The sequence below is a fragment of the Pecten maximus genome, chromosome 11 (genome assembly GCF_902652985.1).
Source record: "Pecten maximus chromosome 11, xPecMax1.1, whole genome shotgun sequence".
Taxonomy (NCBI): Eukaryota; Metazoa; Mollusca; class Bivalvia; order Pectinida; family Pectinidae; genus Pecten; species Pecten maximus.
In genome coordinates this window covers 26700444-26724303 of record NC_047025.1, presented here as the reverse complement: position 1 = coordinate 26724303, position 23860 = coordinate 26700444, and the positions used below count along the sequence as shown (strand labels likewise).

The 23860-nt window shown below is 35.2% G+C and overlaps 1 protein-coding gene across 1 annotated transcript; it reads left to right on the top strand.

The window, feature by feature from the left end:
* Positions 1–5348: 5348 nt before the first annotated feature.
* LOC117337830 (ceramide kinase-like) lies at positions 5349–22265 on the top strand. The gene is made up of 12 exons (XM_033898958.1): positions 5349–5817; positions 11899–12120; positions 12637–12765; positions 13142–13205; positions 14495–14640; positions 15297–15371; positions 17058–17204; positions 17693–17762; positions 18362–18405; positions 18607–18761; positions 19244–19395; positions 20457–22265. The coding sequence occupies exons 1-12, from the start codon at positions 5721–5723 to the stop codon at positions 20578–20580; spliced, it is 1425 nt and encodes a 474-aa protein (XP_033754849.1). The 5' UTR covers positions 5349–5720; the 3' UTR covers positions 20581–22265.
* The last annotated feature ends 1595 nt before the right edge of the window (positions 22266–23860 follow it).

Below are 23860 nucleotides of genomic sequence, written 5' to 3'. Positions count from 1 at the left end.
AATGTTGTTGTTTTTTAAAGAGTTTCTAATTCAAATGTTTTCATTTAAAAAGGAGTAAAATATTAAAATTCAATATCATTTATGAATACTCTAGCTACCACAAATCTGAACTGATATGTCGAAAATGATTAACGGAACACAAGAATGCAAATATTATATACTCAGATTGATATGAAATATAATATTACAAATTAGTCGGGTATTTTAGGAGACATATTTAACACAATTACATAATAAATAATCATCCATTCCTTTCTTGACAAATATTACTGGTCAAATTGTTGTACAAGCATCCCCAACCCCTTATGATTTCATTTGTCAACAAACTTTGATAAATTTTCAATTAAATAGCAATCTCCATATTGATATGAAGATATAGAAGAATTAAGTTAATTTTAGTTCAACATAATTTGATAAATCTACACCCTGTTCAGGTTACTGTATCAACACTTCTTTAAAAGCTGTTAAGAAAACACCTGTGATCACTAAAGCTGTTAAGAAAACACCTGTGATCACTAAAGTGATTTATGTCTTATATCATCAGCAGATTTTGGAAAAACTCTTCATACAACTGTTATTGGTATGTTGTAGTATGTACCTTAATTGTTTTCATAGTGCAGACTTCGGTAATAAAGGCCACTCATTATTTATCATTCTCCGTCAGATTTTGATAAACTTTCATATTCATGTAATTTAATTTTAAATGTACGTATTAGTAAGACAATGACTCTAATGACTTTACAATCACAGTGCTGAACTCAGCGTCCAAATCGATAACAACGAAACTTCGATAACAACAAATTATAACTAATTACGCTGTTTGCTTCGATAAATATTCCCTATGTATTTGTCATTGAAATATTGACATACAATTCTGAAATAACGTAATCACTTGATCAAAGAAATGATTTTTCTTCGTTATATATCTTCAAAACAGAGAATTCTGATATGACGAAAACAATCAATCAATGAACTGGTTTACCTGCCGATCCAATATAATTTTAACAGCCTACTCTTACAGACATACCATAGCCGCATCTTTGAAATTCTAGAGGTTGTGTTCACGTACGATCGCTACATAAGTTTAACCAGAACATCACATGACAACAAAGATGTAGACGCTATTGATCACGAAGTGTCAATGTATTTGAATGGAAGCCTTCCTGTACATAATCGAATTATTTTCATAAACATATAGCTTTGACAACAAAGCATAAGACAATGTGTTTATATCAACAAAATGAAACATGTATAGGGACAAGTGGTTTTAGGAAGGTAGTTCGTATGCAGATGCATCCAATGATAAGCCTCGTTCTGGTCCTCTTGACCTGGTTAACAAATGGAAACGGTTGTCAGACACTATCAGACTACATCTCATCTGACGTTGAGAACCCCTTGGATTAAGCAAGTCATGAATATTCATTAAAATGTTCAAGTTGTATTCATTTAAAAAAGGATCCCTCATTTTAATCAAATATTACTTAGCATCTATTATTTTATGAAAGATCATTTTAACTTATATGATATCTACCATGCATTATTTATAATAGCTCATTTGTTGTGAAATTAAAACTATGTATGACAATTAAAAGAATAAAGTATACACTTCTCATCGCATTTCTTTTTCTTGTTCGTTCAAGTCAAAATTAATTAATTACCACTTAATACAGTTGTTTGTCATTATAATTGTCTATGATACGATCATGTTTGTAAAAACTCCCGCGCAGCAACATTCTAGCCAAACGACTACATCCGCTTTCCGGTCAACCGGTCAACGATTTCAGAACCATGCACTCAGAAATGTTAATTTGATTAACAACATTGAACAGAGTAATCCTACCATGACCACCGGTTCACATACCAGCAGGTTCAAGAGCAATGCAACACCAGAAATCGACCTGAATACACGCGAGTCACTTCACAATCCGTATTAGGATAGTGTGGAGGGCATTTCTATAATATCATGGAATATATGCCGTTCTATCTGTGAAAAACTTGAATCTCAAGACTTTGTAAATATTGTAAATAAATATGACGTAATATGCCTGTATGAGTGCTGGATTGATAAAGAGGATGAAATTGAATTAGAAAATTATGAAAGTCATGTTTTCCATAGAACTCACGGTAAAGAGGTGGTATTGTTGTTTTTAATAGGTCGTCTCTTGCTCGGCACTGTGATATAATTGAAAATATAAATGATAATATTGTTTTGTTGAAATTATCCCGATCATTATCACACGATAACCTTGATTTATACATATTCGCATGTTATTTCCCACCGATAAATAGCACATTTTATGAAAAGTGTGATAACGACATATTCATATGTCTTGAAGAAATGGTATGTCAATATAAAGATATAGGTAGAGTTATTGTTTGTGGTGATTTCAATAGCAGAACTGGCAATTATAATGATTATATAACTAATGACCAAATTAGTGTAGCTTCTGTCCTAGCTGATATAGTAAACTATGTTCCTGATTCAGAACCTAGCAAACGTGCTAATTCGGATCCAATTATCAATCAGTTTGGTAGAAAACTCGTATCGTTATGCAAAACTACTACTTTGAGAATAGTTAATGGAAGACATAACGACGATCCTAATGGTAGTATTACCTTCTATAATAGCAGAGGAACGAGTCTTATAGATTATGTTTTAACGTTTGATAACTTCCTTTCAGATATAATTCACTTTGAAAGTGGTATTTTTAACTGTTTTTCTGACCACTCTCCAGTTTGTATAACTTTAAAAACTAAGGTACCAAAAGATTCCACAGAAAAAGAAGTAATTAGGGAGAAACTAACTGGTGTTAAATGGAATGATGAAAATACAGTTGAGTTATGTAGAATATTGGAAAATAACAGACAGGAGCTATTGAACTGTTGCAATAGCAATGATTATAATCAGTCTGGTGTTGATAGTTGTGTCGAGAAGTTCACTGATACTTTAAAAGAATTGTTATTACCACTTACTACTGTTACTTATTCTGGACGCACTCAAAAGAAAACCTGCAAAGAAAATGAAGATAAGCCATGGTTTAACAATTCGTGTAAAACTATGTACACAGAATATAAGAGAGCCTTATATAATTTTAATGCTTGTAAAAATGAAGAAACCCACAATATACTTGTATGTAAAAAACGAAAATACAAGAAAGCAGAACTAAAACTGAAGCGGGAGTACAAAACTCACCAAAGTAATATGTTGAACTTTATGAGAAAAAATAACCCTATGTATTTTTATAGAAATTTTAAGAAAAGGAAAAGTACGGGTGTAAATTCAACTCTAGATGAACATGATTTTTTCCAACATTTCAAAAATCTGTCATCAACTGAAGGTACAGAGAACGAAACAGTGAGCGAGTTTATGTGCAACTATGATGCTAATATATCGCCCGATATGCTTCATGAACTTGATGATGATATCTCTGAAGAAGAAGTTAAACGAGTTATTTTAATTTGAGCACCGCCAAAGCGTGCGGACATGATAGGTTAATAAACGAATTTTTTTATCAAAGGTAAAGAAATCCTATTACCATGTCTTGTTACATTATTTAATAACATTTTCAAATCTGGGAAATATCCGTCTAGTTGGTCTATTGGTAATATTGTACCCGTATTTAAGAAAGGTGATGTAAATGACACTAATAACTATAGAGGAATTACCCTAATTAGTTGTCTTGCCAAGATATTCACAGCGACCTTAAACAACAGACTCATGGAATTTGATAGCAAATATTCAAAAGTTAGCGATGCTCAATTTGGTTTTAGAAAGAAGATGTCTACCACAGATGGATAACACAAGAAAAAATAGCGCAACAAGGAAGAAAGGCATTGTTTGCTGTATCAAATGTTTGTAAAAGAAAATATTTTAACGTTGAAACCCAATTAAGTATTTTTGACACTTTTGTGGGTAGTATATTGAACAATTGATCAGAGGTATGGGGATTCCATAAAGCACCTGGTGTGGAAAAATTACATTTAGGGTTTTGTAAGAGAATTTTAGGGGTTAAGAGAAGTACTCCAAATGTAATGATATATCAAGAACTTGGAAGACTACCTTTACAAATAATTCGAAAATTTAAATTTTTTAAATATTGGCTTAAACTTAAATCTTCAGACAATTGTATTTTGAAAGCGTGTTATGAAGTTATGAAGAAATGATTCAAAGAGGCAGTGAGTGGACCGATAGTATAAGAGATGAATTATTTAGATTAGGTTTAGGATACTTATGGGAGATTGAACCCAGCGGTAACGAAATGAATATATTAAGTATTATTAAATCTAGAATACGTGATAATTTTCAACAACATTGTATGGAGTTAATAAATTTATCGTCTAAGTGTTCTTTGTACAAATATATTTGTGGAAATTTCCATCTTAAGCAGTACTTAACAAAACCCATTGGCCAACAAACTATAAAGGAAATCGCAAAAATTAGATTATCATCGCATAAGTTGTATATAGAATCTGGAAGATATAGAAATATTGAAAGAAATAATAGAATTTGTACATATTGTGACAGCGGTGATATTGAGGACGAGTATCATTTTATCATCAAATGTAATCATTTTATAGATATTAGAAAGCATTTTATCAAACTATATTACCATAAAAAACCTAGTATGGCCAAATTTATACAACTTTTAACGACGGCAAATAATAAAGATTTATGTAATTTAGGCAAATATATTTCTATCGGTTCAAAAAGACGGTTAAATGATGTTTAATTGTTTAATGTAATAGAACGCTCTCTACACTAGCGAAGCGATCGTGTATGTGTGGTTTGTGTGTGCTTGTGAGTTACAATGTACTTTGTATTTGTATTGTATGTTATTTGTAATGTCTGCACTGTATATATATGCACTACTGATAAACCGTAAGGTTTAAAGTAATAAATGAATTGAATTGAATTGAAATTGTATTATGTTTTTAATGTTAGTTTGATAAAGACTTTGGCTGTAGGTTTTAAGAAATTTTTCATAACGTCCATTTTCAGAGATAATTTTTGGTAACTAAGATCAATTTTACTGATACTCAATGTTTGAATAATTACACTAGTCTATACTTTATGACAAATTGCTATTTAAAGACCCGCATTTTTTAGTATAAAACAGTTTTGAGGCAAGTTGTCCATTTTGAATCGGTCATTTCTGCTAGGCCAAATGGAAGGAACGAGAGGACATCGATAAGGAGAAACCCCATGTGATCGAGTATAGTCCTATTCCTCCTTAATAAACAATTAGAGCATCGCTCATACGGTTACAACCCGTGCGTCCAACAGCAAGATAATGCGTCGTGTAAGAGTTAGAGTCTATATATTTAACAGTTTCGGTTTCCGACCATGTATATCCTGGACGTATCGCTTACAAATAGTTATCAACCCATGAACAAACATAGTTTTCGGTATTTTTGTTACCCACTGCTTCGTATACAACTGTTTATAGATTGCTGAGGGATAATATACATTGGAATGTCGTGAGATCTATTTCTAGTCAACACAATATACGATCGAAAATGACTTTCAGGGCAAAATTATCCCGGAACTGACTGCACGGCGACAAACCGACGAAGAGATGACCTATATTTATTGCTGCGCAAGGATCCTTAATCATTGACGAAAAAATGTGTTTACCCCAGTTCGCCCTTTATAGTCGGCCTTGCTGTAAGTGACTTAGCCAAAAGCGAATGGTTTCCCTTTGCACAGAGAGTAAATAATAATGCCGTATGTTTTGACTGCCAACGGTAAAGCTGACTCTGACTGCATTGTCAGCGAACGAGAACTTCGGATAACTACACAGGGCGGGAAGTCAAAAGGTACGAATAAGTAACATCCATTTACTAAAATGTAAAAGTCTGTTGGGCCTGGTGTTTTCAATCAGTAATATACCTCGGTAATAGCGGTCTATATCTTGACATCGCACGGAGTGTAATAAAATGACACATTTTTTTATCGCACTGACAGTGGGCGCACGGTGTGTAATCGAATATTCATGTCGACTATAGAAGCGTGGCTCACTATGTTCGACCACAGGCATACAGTGTAAACAGGTACACTTAACCTGTCCCCTTGTTTCCTTCGATGGGCTGGCTTCTATTACTCGGTCGTGATTAAGGCTTTTCATCATCACATCTTTCATTTGTAAACTTGTGTTTAGTTTCTATACAATGGTTAAAGGCAAGTAAGTTTTATTAGGTCATCTGACCCGAAGGGTCAGGATGACCTATAGTCATCAGGTGGTAGAGAATTTGTGTATCCCGAGCCGAGCCCGAGCTTTGGATATTTTCGTTTTTCTCCTTCATTACTGAATGGATTAAAGTAATTTTTCTACCAAGATTTGATTTCATGTTTTAAATCAATCCGTGTAAGTGGATTTTCATGAAATGTATTTTAACGTCCAAAATACACATTTTTCATTTTCCAGGGGGAGAATTTGTGTAGCCCGCAATCAAGCGTGACTATTAATGTTTTTTGCTAATTATTTCCGATACATGCTTTTATTTATTTTATTTAGATATATTACTAGATACAAACAACAAGTAAACATAGCTGGTTTCAAACATATAAATTTCAACATATATTTAATGTGACTTGGTGTCAAATTTTGACATTTTTGTAACCGCGCCGACGATCAACGAACTCGCCGTTTTTACCGAGCTTTCACCGAGCCCGTGCTAAGGGCAGTGATCAGTGCTATTGAGCTGAAACTTGCCAGAAATGATCCTGAAATGGTCCTGACCAAGTGTTGTTATTTTTCGGGTCGGTCCGAAATCCAAGATGGCCGCCATAACCGCCATCTTGAAAAACACATTTTAAACTTCTTCTCCAGTTCCACCAGTGCTATTGAGCTGAAACTTGCCTGAAATGATCCTGATATGATCCCGACCAAGTGTTGTTATTTTTCGGGTCCTTCCGAAATCCAAGATGGCCGCTGTGGCCGCCATCTTGAAAAACACATTTTAAACTTCTTCTCCAGTTCCACCAGTGCTATTGAGCTGAAACTTGTCTGGAATGATCCTGATATGATCCCGACCAAGTGTTGTTATTTTTCGGGTCGGTCCGAAATCCAAGATGGCCGCCATAACCGCCATCTTGAAAAACACATTTTAAACTTCTTCTCCAGTTCCACCAGTGCTATTAAGCTGAAACTTGCCTGAAATGATCATGATATGATCCCGACCAAGTGTTGTTATTTTTCGGGTTGGTCTGAAATCCAAGATGGCCGCCATGGCAGCCATCTTGAAAAACACATTTTAAACTTCTTCTCCAGTTCCATTGGTGCCATTGAGCTGGAAATGGGTGAGGATGTCAAGGAAGGCGAGCCAACATAGTGTTGTTATTTTTTCGGCCTTGTAAAAACTTTTGAAAACGACAGCAATCGTGGCCATTTTGTAACATGATTGCGCAATCATGGTTTTTCCTGAACAACACCCATTTCAAACTTCTTCTCAAATTCCACCAGTGGGATTCAGCTCTAACTTACCAGAAATGATCCTGAGATAGTCCTTACCAAGTGTTGTTATTTATCGGGTCGACCAGACATCCAAGATGGCCGCCATGACAGCCATCTTGAAAAAACATTTTAAGCTTCTTCTCCAGTTCAACTGGTGCCATTGAGTTCGGGTGAGGATTTTAAGGAAGGAGGGCCAACAAAGTGTTGTTATTTTTCGGCCTCGTAAAATCATTGACTTGGCAGCCATGGCAGCCATTTTGTAACATGATTGTGCAATCATGGTTTTCCTGAACAATGCCTATTTTAAACTTCTTCTCACATTCCACCAGTGGGACTCAGCTCTAACTTACCAGAAATGATCCTGAGATGGTCCTTACCAAGTGTTTTTATTTATTGGGTCAGTCAGAAATCCAAGATGGCCACCATGGCCAACAGTGCCACTATATACTTGCTACAGAGAATACCTACTACAATAATATAAGGTTTTTAATTTAGAGTCAGATGACCGTTAAGGCCCCTGGGCCTCTTGTTAGGTCATCTGACCCGAAGGGTCAGGATGACCTATAGTCATCATGCTTCGTCCGTCGTCGTGCGCCGTCCGCCGTCCGCCGTGCGCCGTGCGTAAACTTTTCACATTTCAATCTTCTTCTCAAGTTCCACCAGTGGGATTAAGCTGAAACTTGCCTGAGATGATACTGAGATGGTCCTGACCAAGTGTTGTTATTGTTCGGGTCAGTCCGAAATCCAAGATGGCCGCCGTAGCCGCCATTTTGAAAACACATTTTAAACTTCTTCTCAAGTTCCACCAGTGCTGTTGGGCTGAAACTTGCCAGAAATGATCCTGAGATGATCCCGACCAAGTGTTGTTATTTTTCGGGTCGGTCCAAAATCCAAGATGGCCGCCATAGCCGCCATCTTGAAAAACACATTTTAAACTTCTTCTCAAGTTCCACCAGTGCTGTTGGGCTGAAACTTGCCAGAAATGATCCTGAGATGATCCCGACCAAGTGTTGTTATTTTTCGGGTCAGTCCGAAATCCAAGATGGCCGCCATAGCAGCCATCTTGAAAAACACATTTTAAACTTCCTCTCAAGTTCCACCAGTGGGATTAAGCTGAAACTTGCCTGAGATGATACTGAGATGGTCCTGACCAAGTGTTGTTATTTTTCGGGTCAGTCTGAAATCCAAGATGGCCGCCATAGCCGCCATTTTGAAAACACATTTTAAACTTCTTCTCAAGTTCCACCAGTGCTGTTGGGCTGAAACTTGCCAGAAATGATCCTGAGATGATCCCGACCAAGTGTTGTTATTTTTCGGGTCGGTCCAAAATCCAAGATGGCCGCCATAGCCGCCATCATGAAAAACACATTTTAAACTTCTTCTCAAGTTCCACCAGTGCTGTTGGGCTGAAACTTGCCAGAAATGATCCTGAGATGATCCCGACCAAGTGTTGTTATTTTTCGGGTCAGTCCGAAATCCAAGATGGCCGCCATAGCAGCCATCTTGAAAAACACATTTTAAACTTCCTCTCAAGTTCCACCAGTGCTATTGAGCTGAAACTTGCCTGAAATGATCCTGATATGATTGTGACCAAGTGTTGTTATTATTTCGGGTCGGTCCGAAATCCAAGATGGCCGCCATAGCCGCCATCTTGAAAAACACCTTTTAAACTTCTTCTCAAATTCCACCAGTGCTGTTGGGCTGAAACTTGCCAGAAATGATCCTGAGATGATCCCGACCAAGTGTTGTTATTTTTTTGGTCGGTCCGAAATCCAAGATGGACGTCATAGCCGCCATCTTGAAAAACACATTTTAAACTTCTTCTCAAGTTCCACCAGTGCTATTGAGCTGAAACTTGCCTGAAATGATCCTGATATGGTCGCAACCAAGTGTTGTTATTTCTCGGGTCGGTCCGAAATCCAAGATGGCCGCCATAGCCGCCATCTTGAAAAACGCGTTTTAAACTTCTTCTCAAGTTCCACCAATGCTATTGAGCTGAAACTTGCCTGTAATGATTCTTATATGATCCCGACCAAGTGTTGTTATTTTTCGGGTCGGTCCGAAATCCAAGATGGCCGCCATAGCCGCCATCTTGAAAAACACATTTTAAACTTCTCAAGTTCCACCAGTGCTGTTGAGCTGAAACTTGCCAGAAATGATCCTGAGATGATCCTGACCAAGTGTTAGTATTTTTCGGGTCGGTCCGAAATCCAAGATGGCCTCCATAGCCGCCATCTTGAAAAACACATTTTAAACTTCTTCTCAAGTTCCACCAGTGCTATTGAGCTGAAACTTGCCTGAAATTATCCTGATATGTTTGCGACCAAGTGTTGTTATTTTTCGGGTCGGTCCGAAATCCAAGATGGCCGCCATAGCCGCCATCCTGAAAAACACATTTTAAACTTCTTCTCAAGTTCCACCAGTGCTGTTGGGCTGAAACTTGCCAGAAATGATCCTGAGATGATCCCGACCAAGTGTTGTTATTTTTCAGGTCGGTCCGAAATCCAAGATGGCCACCATAACCACCATCTTCAAAAACACATTTTAAACTTCTTCTCAATTTCCACCAGTGCTATTGGGCTGAAACTTGCCTGAAATGTTCCTGAGATGATCCCGACCAAGTGTTGTTATTTTTCAGATTGGTCTGAAATCCAAGATGGCCGCCATATCCGCTATCTTAAAAAACACATTTTAAACTTCTTCTCCAGTTCCACTGGTGCCATTGAGCTTGAAATTGGCCTCGTAAAAACTTTGACATGGCAGCAATGGTGGCCATTTTGTAACATGATTGCGCAATCATGGTTTTCCTGAACAACACCTATTTTAAACTTCTTCTCAAATTCCACCGGTGGGATTCAGCTCTTACTTACCAGAAATTATCCTTAGATGGTCCAGACCAAGTGTTATTATTTATTGGGTCAGTCAGAAATGCAAGATGGCCACCATGGCCAACAGTGCCACTATATACTTGCTACAGAGAATGCATACTACAATTATATAAGGGTTTTAATTTAGAGTCAGATGACCGTTAAGGCCCCTGGGCCTCTTGTTATGTTGTGATGTTGTGTGCGTCTGGATACTGCCAAACTCTGTTTGTCAAAAGAAAAACCTTAATCCATATTCAATGCCTTCAAACTTGTTGAAACACTAAAACAGCTCTTATCAAACCCAAAGCCCATAATCATGATATATGAGTGTTACAAAATTACTTTGACCCATACTCGGGATTCACCTAACACTCAAATATATTATGATAAACTGAAAGGATGAGCAGTGCAGACTTATTGAACCTGTAGTGCATGTGTGTTTGGGCTCAGAACAAAGGTCAACTTCGAGTACTTGTTAAAAGACTTTGAGAATCATCTCTCCAGTTTCAGAAGATCAGGGGTTTTGGTATTTGGCCTACATTTACCTGAGAAGTTTTACTCTGACGTTTTCATGGTCACAAGGCGTGACATATTAAAATCAACATCTCAAGATTGAAAAGGTCAGGTTTATTGATGCTGTAGTTTGAATATTGATTTCAACGTATAGTGTTCCATTGCCTCGGTAAATTGGACTGTTAATATGGACAATCAGAATTAAATCATGATTATTCCTACACTAGACTCAAACTACACTCGTATGATATGTCATGTGATCACCTTTTTTAGTTACACACCGCAGTGTAGAACCACGTTCAAAGCCTCCGATTGGTCTGGGGTTCGAGTCGTATGAAATAGATATAAAGATGACAAACAGAGACACTATATGTACAGTACACGTATATCAAAGTTTATCATATTAAACCACATCACTCAATATGTGTTGGTAAAATACGCTCAGAAGTAAGATATCACATTAACCTATGAACCATTACACTGCCCCCCCCCCCCCCCCCCCCCCCCCCCCCCCCCCCCCCCCCCCATTAATATTCATTTTTTGAATTGCATTATTTACAAACAAATCAGGTATTACAATTAACATTAGACGTAAAGCGAGTGTCCTTTCTAAAATTAGCAAACGAGAGTTAGATAAATATGATAAACAACGTACCGTAACTTGTTCGGTAACATCTATTTTTACCTATATGTTCAAGCAGAAGACGCTTTCAATCCGGAACGGCTGGTTTCCATGCAAATATATTCATATATATTTGTTAAAATTTAGAAATTGTTTTAACGAATTTGACTTTGAATAGTTTCCTTTGCTTGCTGGTTTTTTTTTCTTAAATAAAGAAATGAAAATAACTGAGGACATAATTGCAAGTTTTTTGGTCTCTCAGTTTGAATTTATAATGCAGTATCATATTTTAATTAACATCTTGCTCTGATTTTATTTAATTTGTAAATGTTTATATGCAAGCTCATTAAAATTGAACGTAATTATCTGGTACTTATATAATGATTGAAAGATTTTAGTTGGCAAATAACGTACAATATATAATTATTTGTATACTATTTAGAATTAACAATCGCGCTAGATGACGTCATAGGAATAGAGACAAATGACATCGAGCTGAATGCCTCCATCAACCAATCAAAAACTACAAAACCAAAATGGTTGTGTAAGGTCCACTACATTACGAGGAAGAAGTTAGTGTGGAAACAGAACACCTTGTGTGTAACAGGACAGGTGGAGGAGTGTCGGAGGTTCCTCTCCGATCTACAGCTACACTTCCAGAAAGGTAAATCATGTCATATATTAAAGGGGAAGGGCTGGGTAATCAACAGTTTTCAGAATTTATAATTATTGAAGGTTCTTAAAGATCTCAAAACATAGCCACGATATGCGATTTCAAATAACTCGGTACATGTATCTTATAAAGCTCACAAAATGTAGGCAATTTTAGCATTATCTTTCAAATATTCTTACAAAGTGCAGCAATGAAGGATTATGTTGCATATAATCAATATAATTCAATAATCTATGTACCTTGAAGAAAAAACCATAAACTCCCCCAAACAAAATACCATTTCTCTCAAAATTAGACAGTTCAAACTCGCTACTACTCTACTTCACTGTGCTAGCTCAAAGTTTTTCTTTTAATGATTAAGGATATCAACTACTTTTAAGTTCTTATTTTCAAGCGCAAATTTATATAGGTAGGCTGTTTAATCGTTTGAAATTCCTATATTTTAATAAGAGAATTATTATATTTTCCATTCTATTATTAAAGAAATATTAATTGTTTATTTTGCAGTGTGCGGCCAGCGCCCAAAGCGCCTCCTGGTGTTGGTGAACCCGATAAGTGGTGGTAGATATGGGCAAAGTAACTCTAGACGAATACTGCCCTTGTTTGAACTCGCTCGCATTACTTGCGACGTAAAAGGTTGGAATGACTTAACACACCAATTGAACTATCAAAGATATTTGAGTATTACCAACTGCAAACAAATTTTAATTATTACCCATTAATGTATTGCTAAAACACATGAAATTTGCAAGAAGTTTAACTGGTAGAATGTTTTTTACAGTGCTGTTTTTCATTTAAAATTTGATTATGTCTGTATATGTCTGATATTTGTGGCTTGTGGCAAAACTTGAATAAAATGAGATTAACATTTCTTTAGTAAGTCCAGCCTTATAGACATATCATAGACACCCATGGCGAAAGGAATAAAGCTGGTCATGTATTTAATACGACACGTTTTTATCGAAACACTAAGTTACCCTCATTTGTAAATCAAGTGAAATTTTCATTTTAGTATCGGAAAGAGCGAAACACTTCGAGGAGATGGTTTCTGAGTATGATCTGACCACGGTAGACGGGTAAGTTTCCATAATCGGATGCTAAATTGAGATATGTCTAAAAAAAAAACCATGTATATATTTACCTTTCATCAAGATGTTGCAATGTCATGATATATTAATTGGCAATAGATCAGCTTAAGGTGGGTAACTTTACTGAATATTTTATCTATATGGCTTAAACGTGACGCGTGGACAGTCATAAATAACTTGCTTAAAGTCTGAAAAATATGAAAATTAATATGTTTGTTAGCTAAATAAAATTGGTCCGTATAAATTCTGTATTGACGGAATGATTTGATCACAATTTGATCTGGACAACCATGGATGAGAAAAATCTGCATAGTTTTCATTGAGACTGTACCAAGGATTGGTAATGAGAGGAAGAACCCAAAATGGGGACATTTATATACGGAATTGCGCATGAATAAATACTATATGTATGTTTTGTTATTGATATATGATCGATGTAGGGCCTTTAGATGACATGTTCTTAGCATAATACATTTATATCATCGTTACTAATAGCTACATAGTATTTTGAGTTATACATATACAAAAAAAATAATAAATGTTTATAACATTAATCTAATTTTACACTACAGTGTTCTCAAAGAAAATGTTATATATGCATTGTCTTCACGTATATATTTTTTTTAAACTTTTATCTGTTATCTATTTATTCATTTCTTTTTCTTTCTTTCTTAATATTTGTATTGTACTATGGTCTGTGGTCGTTTCCATCGGTAACAGAGAGAAACTATAACAGTATCTCCCATAAAGACAATCACTTTGTTTTATCGTATTTTCTATGTTCCAGTATAGTGATGTTTTATCGTATTTTCTATGTTCCATTATAGTGATGTTTTATCGTATTTTCTATGTTCCAGTATAGTGATGTTTTATCGTATTTTCTATGTTTCAGTATAGTGATGTTTTATAGTATTAACTATGTTTCAGTATAGTGATGTTTTATCGTATTTTCTATGTTTCAGTATAGTGATGTTTTATCGTATTTTCTATGTTTCAGTATAGTGATGTTTTATCGTATTTTCTATGTTCCAGTATAGTGATGTTTTATCGTATTTTCTATGTTTCAGTATAGTGATGTTTTATCGTATTTTCTATGTTTCAGTATAGTGATGTTTTATCGTATATTCTATGTTTCAGTATAGTGATGTTTTATCGTATTTTCTATGTTTCAGTATAGTGATGTTTTATCGTATTTTCTATGTTTCAGTATAGTGATGTTTTATGGTATTTTCTATGTTCCAGTATAGTGATGTTTTATCGTATTTTCTATGTTTCAGTATAGTGATTTTCGGAGGAGATGGCTCATTCTCTGAAGTCCTAGCCAGGCTACTTAGAGTTACCCATCAGAAGGCAGGTCTTAACTATAATGATATGAATGGACCATTTACCTCCAATACCATACCCATAGGAGTAATACCTTCTGGTTAGTATTGGACTTTGTATAGAGAATTAAATATCGGTTTATAGAATGTTTGTCTGGAACAAACTGAACAAATATTACATCTTAGTATCTCTTCCTTAGTTTACATTCAAATATAGGGCTGTTTCACCAAACAAAAACGTTTTGTATATATACAAGTTAAATCTAAGCACTGATACTGACACTGATGAGTGAAAAGCAATTTTCACGTGTTACATGATTGCATTTAAATGGTTAATGTATGCGTGCACATAGATAGCCATTTGTAGTTGATTCGAATGAGTCACAATCACAGTTTTGCATGCAAACACCATTCTGTGTCCTAGCGTATAATTCGGTATATTTTCTCTAAAGCTGTGTCATGCATACCAACTACTGTATAAATACCATATCTAGACAGACAATTGACTATAACATCTTGCTGTTTAATTTACATATAAATTAAATTGATTCTAAAAGAAGATACAAAAAGTTACTTTACTGAAAGCATGGTATACGGAATTGCTACTTTGATTCGAAACATTCGCTTTCCCCTTGGTTACAATGATGACATGGGAATTGTGTTATAGCATTTGCTGTCTGATACGTGTCATTTCCGTCAGAAGTTTGTGGGAAATTACATGTCAATGTACTCTTACAGATTTATTGTTATAATTTAGGAACAGGAAATGGTATATCTGTAACGCAGTACGGACACTATGACACTGTTACTGCTGCCCTCCACGTCATCAAAGGTACACAAATATAATCATTAAATCATGAACACTTTTAGATATTTGATTAAAGGGCGCACACATTAAATGATGCTAGTCCCTTGTAACTATAAATATCAAAAGGTCCGATGGTCCCTATGACGTCAGTATTCACTGACTTGGCGTCTTCATAGATAATTAATGTTTATATTTATTTCAATAAACTTGATGGGCTGTAGCAAGAAAGTTTACGGCACATGCTCAATCATTGTCTAGTCTTGATAACATTTAATTATTTATGTTTGATGATATTTTGTCAGGTAATTGAAGAAATTTAAACTTGTGTAGATAGCCTTCAAAAAAGGTAATTGAACTTGATCAGTATAGACCGGTATTGGAACCCAAATGTTACGGATACAATAGCCATCGGAAACACAAAGACTCACCTGTCACAATATGTTCTTAACAATACACTAGGATAAAAGCTGAACTTTCACTCCAGCATGCATATGATGATATATGATGATTGTAGGTCCATGTTTAACCAGGGAAAACATTAAAGTAGGTCCCTTCATCAGAATAAATTGTTTAAAGGTGTCACACATTTTACTGCAATTAATGAATTTTTAATTACCTTCATCTAAACAATCTTCATTATTGTCCATGTTGGCATCATATATATTGCAGATTTGGTATTTGCCCTCATTGTTGTTCAGAAAGAAACATTGTGTGAGTTGTTTCTGCTGATAAACTTTCGATCTCATAAACACTCTCATATATAATTATCGTGGTTCACAGGAACACTGTCTGACACAAATGAACAGCTTATTCAGCATTACTTTGCAAGCACATGAATGAATTGTACTCCTTTCCTCATAAGTACATTGTGTACATGTCTAATAATTAGTCCATCCATAGCTAGTGCTTCTCGGTCCAACTCCAAACAAATGGTATTTCATTTTATTGCATTTTTGCCAGTGAAATATAGAAATTTATCAAACTAATAAACTTATATTTTCACTGCAGCGATCGAGCAGTGAAAATATAAGATTTTGCAGTGAAAATATAAGTTTTGCAGTGAAAATATAAGTTTTGCAGTGAAAATATAAGTTTTCCGTTTTTGACCAATCATAACGGACCTTTGTATTCACCTCGTTGAAACTTGCCGATTTTTCCAACCGAAGCGGATATAGATAAATTGGTTATTTTGTTGTATTTCTGAAATTTTCAGACTAGTTTTTGACAAAATACTCACTTGACGTTAGCTATTCATGCACAGGTTCTCTGATAACAGCAGAAAATGCTAAATTGCGTTGATCAGTCCTTTCAAAATAGCGCCGTCAAGTTGGCGTGTAGTAACGTCACCAAGAGATGACGTCATTACAGATTCCCGCACTTTTTGACGCTATTAATTTTTCTATGTTTTTAATTTTGTTTTTAAGGTTATGAAATGCAATAAAAAGAAAATTGAATGGTTTCCCGTTAAATATAACATATATATCGCACTCGTGAAAATATCGATATTCTGTCATACTCGTGAAATATATGTTATATTAAACGGGAAACCATTCAATATCCTCCATGTACTTTAATACATCCATCCCTGAATTGGAGTCATAATTTGTGTGCTGACCCCTAGGTTTGCCAAAATTTAGTCATACGGTATAAATGTCTTGCTGCCTCACATGAATGTTTTATGCCTTATGCATTGTTTTTCGTACCTCACAGGAAACACTGTTAAGATTCCATTAATGGCGGAGTACTGTGATGACGAACTGCTGGGCTATGCCACGGTGGTTACTTGCTACGGCCTATTCGCAGACATGATGTATTATACGGACAAACAACGCTGGATGAGAAGAGCTCGTTACGCAGGTTTGTATCGGTGTTTATCACTTGTTATCCAGCAGATAAAAATGAATATCATTCTCATAAAAATGAACATTTTAAAATTGATATCATCGTCAGTAGCAAAAGCAACAATTTCGACATCAGTTTGTACAAATAAATATTATTTGCGTGTATATAGCATAATGTGACATTTTAGTTTCTCACCTGATAGTGTGTACTTTTTTTGCATTTTTCGTGTACAAGGTTTGTTCAATTCGCATATCTCATTGGACTTCAAATAAGGAAGGAAAAGGTCATGATATATACGTATCAAAATACTATTATTCTTATGTTTATGTAAGACATTTATCTGCGACATGTAATTATCTTTGAAAAGGGGGAGTTAAGTAATTGAACTAGGGATGTTATTCACAGTAATATAAAATGTGGAATTGGTGATATATAAACGATATGTCGAAAATTACTTTCCCATTTACTTTGCCACTATGGATGCATAAATATGACCTTTTCAGTCATGCCGTTCTACATGATGTTTCTGAAATCTCAGAGGCTCTTCGATGCTGAAATAACACTAACTGGCAGGTTTGTAAATTATTTATAAAAATGAACTGTGTATCATTATTGCTACTTAATTTGTATACGTTAATCTTTATTGAATATCGTGTGAACAACCAAGATGTGAAGGGTCATGTAACGATAAAAAGAATATTATATTTGGGATCAATATAAATAACCAGCTTTTAAAATTCAATGAATAAGCTTATGTATACCAAATTGTATCTCCATCAGTTGCAGAATAACAGTTTGATCTCGGAGACATTATATCAATGATTTCGAATCCGTTCACATAATTCAGTTCAGTTATACAGAGCAATACTAGCCCAAACTAAAAGAAATGTAATGTAGAAAGAAATAACCAAATACAGGTTTTGCGGATTCGTTTTTTCAACCATTGTAATGGTTTCCACTCATGTCGGTCATTTACGGTTCTGTAGGTAGGTCGTAATAATCGTAAGAGTTGACTGAATTAATAATCTTATCTTTTCTCCAGTTTTTAAACAAGCTTCCTTCTTCCTAATTTCTCCACATGATACTGACTCATTGTTTGTGTTTTAGAGTGAGGCTTTGGGTTTTGTACCCTCGCCAAGACACGCATACATATTTTTTGTTAATTTCTTCAGTCAACTCAGTGCAGCAGATGATACAGAGGGCTCCAAAAAAGAAGGTAACTATCATCTACATCTATGTATTGCAATTATAAGGGAAATGACTGCATGCTTCAGATGCTGATGTCGACCTACATTTGATTATTCATTACATTCATTACTTTGAATAAGTAAAGACAGTTTAACTACGAAAACAAATCAATGAACGATACATATCAATGACACAAATTCATTTAATCTCTTTTTTAATATTTTTGTAGAAAAATTGGCAGGGGAGTTCAGTTTGGTAGCATTTTTTCCTGCAAAAGCTTTTGGAGTTACAGAAGGTGAAGTCCTTACTTTGATATTCCGACGTACCCCCAAATCACACTTTTTTCGTCTTATCGTCAAAATGATGAAAAGAGAAATGTTAACGGTAAGTTTAATTTTAATAACATTAGTATGTCTGTATTCTTTGTTATATCGTTATACTCATGCAGCAATATTACAGGGTGTTTTCTGGAACCTGGGAAATTATGGTAGTAACGAAAACGCGCAGGGATACTGTCCGCCTTACTTTACTTCCTAGTCTACCTGATGTAGAAATATGAAAGAAAATTACATTACCAAGGAAGGCGAGGGATCAAAATATAATAAGAATCATTGGGGATTATGGAATTAGACTAGTATAATTGGACATAGCAAAATATGTAATTGATCAATTATGTCTAAACTGTGTATTGCTCAACATACGATATTTTGAATACAAATATCCATGTATCTCTGAGTATTTGATAATTTGAGGAAATTAAGATTGTTGTTGAGCCTTTCAAAATCCTAACAAAATTAATAAAAATATATTTTTAAGCATGAAACTTACACCCGAAAATAGACCATTATTACACATTATCTCTACAGGAAGAGGATTTCCCTACACTAACAATACGACAGCCTTCCAGCGTCAGGATAAAGGTTAATCCAAGGGATTTAGGCGACAACAATTTCCTCAACTACCTCATGAATATTGATGGAGAAATACACACAATGAAAAAGGCCGATGTGAGAGTAAAGTAAGTATTTAACCAAAAAGAAGTCCGGGAGATCAATACATGAACTATGTTACAATATACGGGATGACTAATTTTATCAAAAAAGTAGATTTTTATTCTTTCGCCGTTTTATGGGAGTTTCAGAGCTCATTAGCGTAATACTTATAGCAGCTGAACTGCAAAAATCAGACTATATAAGAGCTAGCCCAACCAAGTGTCTTCCATACTTGAGTAAGTTATAAAATCGGTCACCAGTCTCCTTCAAGGAAGGGGTCAAGGATAGGACAATCAACTCTCTTACTGTCACAGCTTCTGATTGAGCTTAAATACAGTCTAGTCACTATACCAAGTCATCCTAGATGGAAGTGTTCAGGACAACTTCTTTTTCCACAGCCGTACCAATTATAAACAAGATTTAAAACAAACATATTAATGAAACCACACTCATGCTTAAATTCACATTTTGTGCTCAGGCTCAAATACTTTTGGTTATAAATTTGATATTTTAATTTATAACTTTTCAATTCTTTGAAGAAATTTCGGAAAGACTTCAAGTGAAATATTTTTCAGTGTTTAAGTCTTTCTTTCCTACTGCAATTCTTTGATTAAGGCGAGTTTAAATGAAGTTGGGTTGAGCACAAATTTAATGCTGGAGTATTAGAATACTAGTAGTTTAATGAATACGGGCCGGTGTCATTGCTCACACAGCTGAAGGTAAACAACGCAAAGTTTACATACAGCTAGATAGAATAACTCTTCACAAAACATACCGGGCATATGATTAAACCATATACTCGGTGCCCAGTACCACATTTAACAGGCATTAGGCAAAACAAAAGGCCGAAGCATTAGCATTAAATCAAAGTGGGATTGGGCTAATTACAGGAAAATGAAATAGCTGTTAGACTAGTGTTGGTATATTACCGATGATAATGTAAGCTTATTCCCAGAGACAAATGCTGTGACTTCTAATCTTGCTTCTAACGGTTGTTATAAGTTACCACAATTTGATATCTTTCATTAAACTTGCTTTATACAAACTGATATGGTCTTGTAGAGTAACTTCTTGCTTGTATTGACAGACTACTATCGGACGCAGTAAACGTGTTTTCCTCGCTTCATCTGTACCCCGACCCTGATTCACAGTCGCCTGCATCAACAACAGCGTCGAAGTCACCATCTGAGGCGTGTGCTTCCGACAACTGAAGACATAGAAAAGACACAATCTAAGCCACACAGTTGAAATGTGAATAACTAGTGCCATAGGTATCCAGATATTTGATTCCCATTACTTCATTAACTTTATCAATATTATAAATATTATATGAATTTTATATTGCAAACGGTATTTGCCATCAAAACTACGTGTATTTTTCTAGAGTTGAAATACTGCTTTGGGCTACAAAATGACAACCCTGCATTGCAATATTTGAAGAGAAGAATATATTTTTGACATATGACTATGTTTTTGGCTCCAAGTAAATGTATTTTTTTTCTGGTATATGTTTAACTCGGTGTGGGTGCATTTTATAAAGCCTTGCTGTATTGGCAAATTGCACAAATATTTTTGTGATGTAATGGCAATTCACAAAGCAATCATTCTGCTTAAAATGCTATCAAAATAAAACCGTACAATATTGATGAAAGTCATATTTAATTAACTATAACTGTTTTTGGCATAATAGATTATCAAAGTATTGTAATCTGTATATTGTACAGCTTATGCTCTCTGTTTGATCAGGCATGTTTATACAGTTCTTTGTGTAAGTCTTGTGGAGAAATTTTGTTGTATCCGACTGGACAGAATACCTGGTAGTACACATGACTCTGCTACAAGAAATATTAAAGAGGTTTATCTTTAAAGTAAACAGGAAAAACAATATTCCTACATAATTTGATTTAGTAACACTTTACATAATCATAAATGATGAATATCTAGGTACTACACAAACGTCATAGACAAATTGGTACTACAGTACTTTCGTAATATGATAATTAAATGATTGGATATTGCGATATTAAAGAGGTATGTTACCTTGACTCTGTTCTTTACAAAAGAGTTCCACTATAATCAAAAAGACTTCGTGAATGCTCTAGACGCCACATTCACTATTTGGACTATTTTTTTGAAAGAACAGTAAACAGTAAAATTACGCATATTTTGATTTCTGTGGAATACGAAATCAATGGGTAATTTAAAAGGATAGAAATGTTTTTAGAAACCATACATTAGTGCAATATGGTAAAATTAGTTATCAGCAAAAGTTTGCATCATGCAAAGTTAAAGTATACATAGGAATAAAAAAAAATACATGGTTCATGTCTCTAAAAGCATTGCTTTAATTATCAACCGATTTGAATGAATATATATACAAGTGTTATAATCATGATATACACAGTCAGTACCACGAGTTTACGCTTCAGGCTGCTGCAATAACGGTCACTTATTGCTTTCATTACTCGACTGACTTAGTTAGGTGAACGTTCATACTAATAAATCTATATTAATTGGTAAGAAAATCCATCAAAGAAATTCACAGTCAAGGTGCTACATTCCGTGTCGAGGTCACTTACCTGGTGCTATTTTTTACAAAAATATTTCTATCAATAAGTATTTATTAGTTGTTGAAAAAATATATGAAAGAAATGTTATGAAAATTAATCATGTATACATATTTCTGACAACCCCATTGATGCGGCAAGTCCTGAATTCATTAAAACAATTAATGTGTATTTCATATCCATAGTTTTCATCTAATGCATAAGTCTGACCAATTTGTACTTATTCTTTTAATATTCTTTATTTACCTTTACGTTTTAATTATGTTTATATTAGTCTGTGTTGTGAAATTAAATGATTTATGAAATTTACCAGAATAAACTATATACTTTTTTTGTTCAAATCAATAAAACCTAGCGTATTGGTGCCGTTGTAAAATTTATTTACTACTGAATCCAAGTATTAATATTGGCTGTTTGATGCCCCAACAAACTACCCGGTACTAGTATTGGGATACAATAGGTACACACTTCATTCTTTATTGGCTGAGTTGTTTTTGTGTGGTTTGATACAAGGCTGATTATATTGAAGGGCCTATCGAAATATGTAACTGAGACCTTCCTAAGTCAACCATGTGCTGTCTTTAAACAACAAAATCGTTATCGATTAATCGACAATGTAAATAGGAAATATCCCGATGACCTTATAATCTAACACACTACAGACATTGGCCGCTTGCCGAAATCTGTACTTACAACGTAACAGGCAGGGGCAGCTTTCAAAAAGCCTGTCTTTATTTCTAGAGTTTAACATCCCTGGTGCTTCCCCATCTATATTCAGGAACTTTATGCCAATATCACGACTTCCGCAACATATGTTGACTAGTGGCGGAAAAACGGTGTTGCACGAGATGCATGCACGTGAAGAACATGGGAAAGTCATATGGTCGACATCATGATATATCTCAATTGAAAGAATATTTTCTTGTGCGATATGAAGCCAGACCAGACGAGTTCGATGCTTATTCATATGCCTGAAAGATAGCTTCGTTGTCACATCCACGGGTCTCGTTTTGATGGTGTGACGTAACCTTGGTTTGACCTAGGTTTACATGGTGGTTGTCGTCGATGAAGCAGGAGACGCTTCCTCTCCGGGACACCTGGTCCTATTATCCTTTCACTTTTTAATTGGTCTCCATGCAAAACAGTTCGTTCATTATTATCACAGACGATACATTTTGACTTACATATATCGGACAGATCTCTTGTACCAGAGATATGTCCGTCAAAATGTCTAATCTATGGTGTAGGGGTCAGAGGCAAAACCGCTCGATGATTGATGGCAGATTGAATATTCACTGATTGGGTCAAGACTGAAATATGCATTGATCAATCATGCAAAAGAACAATTACGTTAGTAGCATGTTGTATTTGTCCCGTCATGATAATAGGGTTGTACATACACTGCATCAGGTAAGTATTATCCGTGGCAAAAATAATATGGAGGACAGTTCTGAGGCTGGCAGGATAAAATTTGATCCAACGTATGGCAGGGATATAAATGGTAGTTTGACAGACGCGGGAGCACAACCGCCTTTTTAGGGCACCGAGATCTAGTTTCCACCATCTTTAAAGTCAGAAAATACACTCTAAGGAAATGGCTGCAAATAAACACATTGGACGTAAACATAGGGTCAAAAACTGTTATTACAAAACAAGGGCTTGTTTTCAAAATCCACAACAACCAACAATGTATGCCGTCCGAAACATGCAGTTATCTTGCCTCTAATGTCTTTGTGTTAAACCAAGCGTTTAGAGGGTTTTCAGCGGGTGCCGGAAGAAGAAAACCAAAAAGAAATTCAAAGTGTTTGAGTTGTTTCTGAATTTTCTGTTTAAAATAGTTAGTCTTTTGGCTGTCACTGGGTATTATAATAGGAAATGTGGCATATATTATCGTAAGCATCCAATATTCTCCCAATTGATACAA

Excerpts from the sequence above, each read along its gene's own strand:
- LOC117337830 (XM_033898958.1), top strand. The coding sequence starts at position 5,721 with ATGCCGTATGTTTTGACTGCCAACGGTAAAGCTGACTCTGACTGCATT. Across the intron at positions 17,763-18,361 it reads GAAATAACACTAACTGGCAG|TCAACTCAGTGCAGCAGATG; the intron begins GTTTGTAAATTA and ends TAATTTCTTCAG. Across the intron at positions 18,406-18,606 it reads AGAGGGCTCCAAAAAAGAAG|AAAAATTGGCAGGGGAGTTC; the intron begins GTAACTATCATC and ends ATATTTTTGTAG.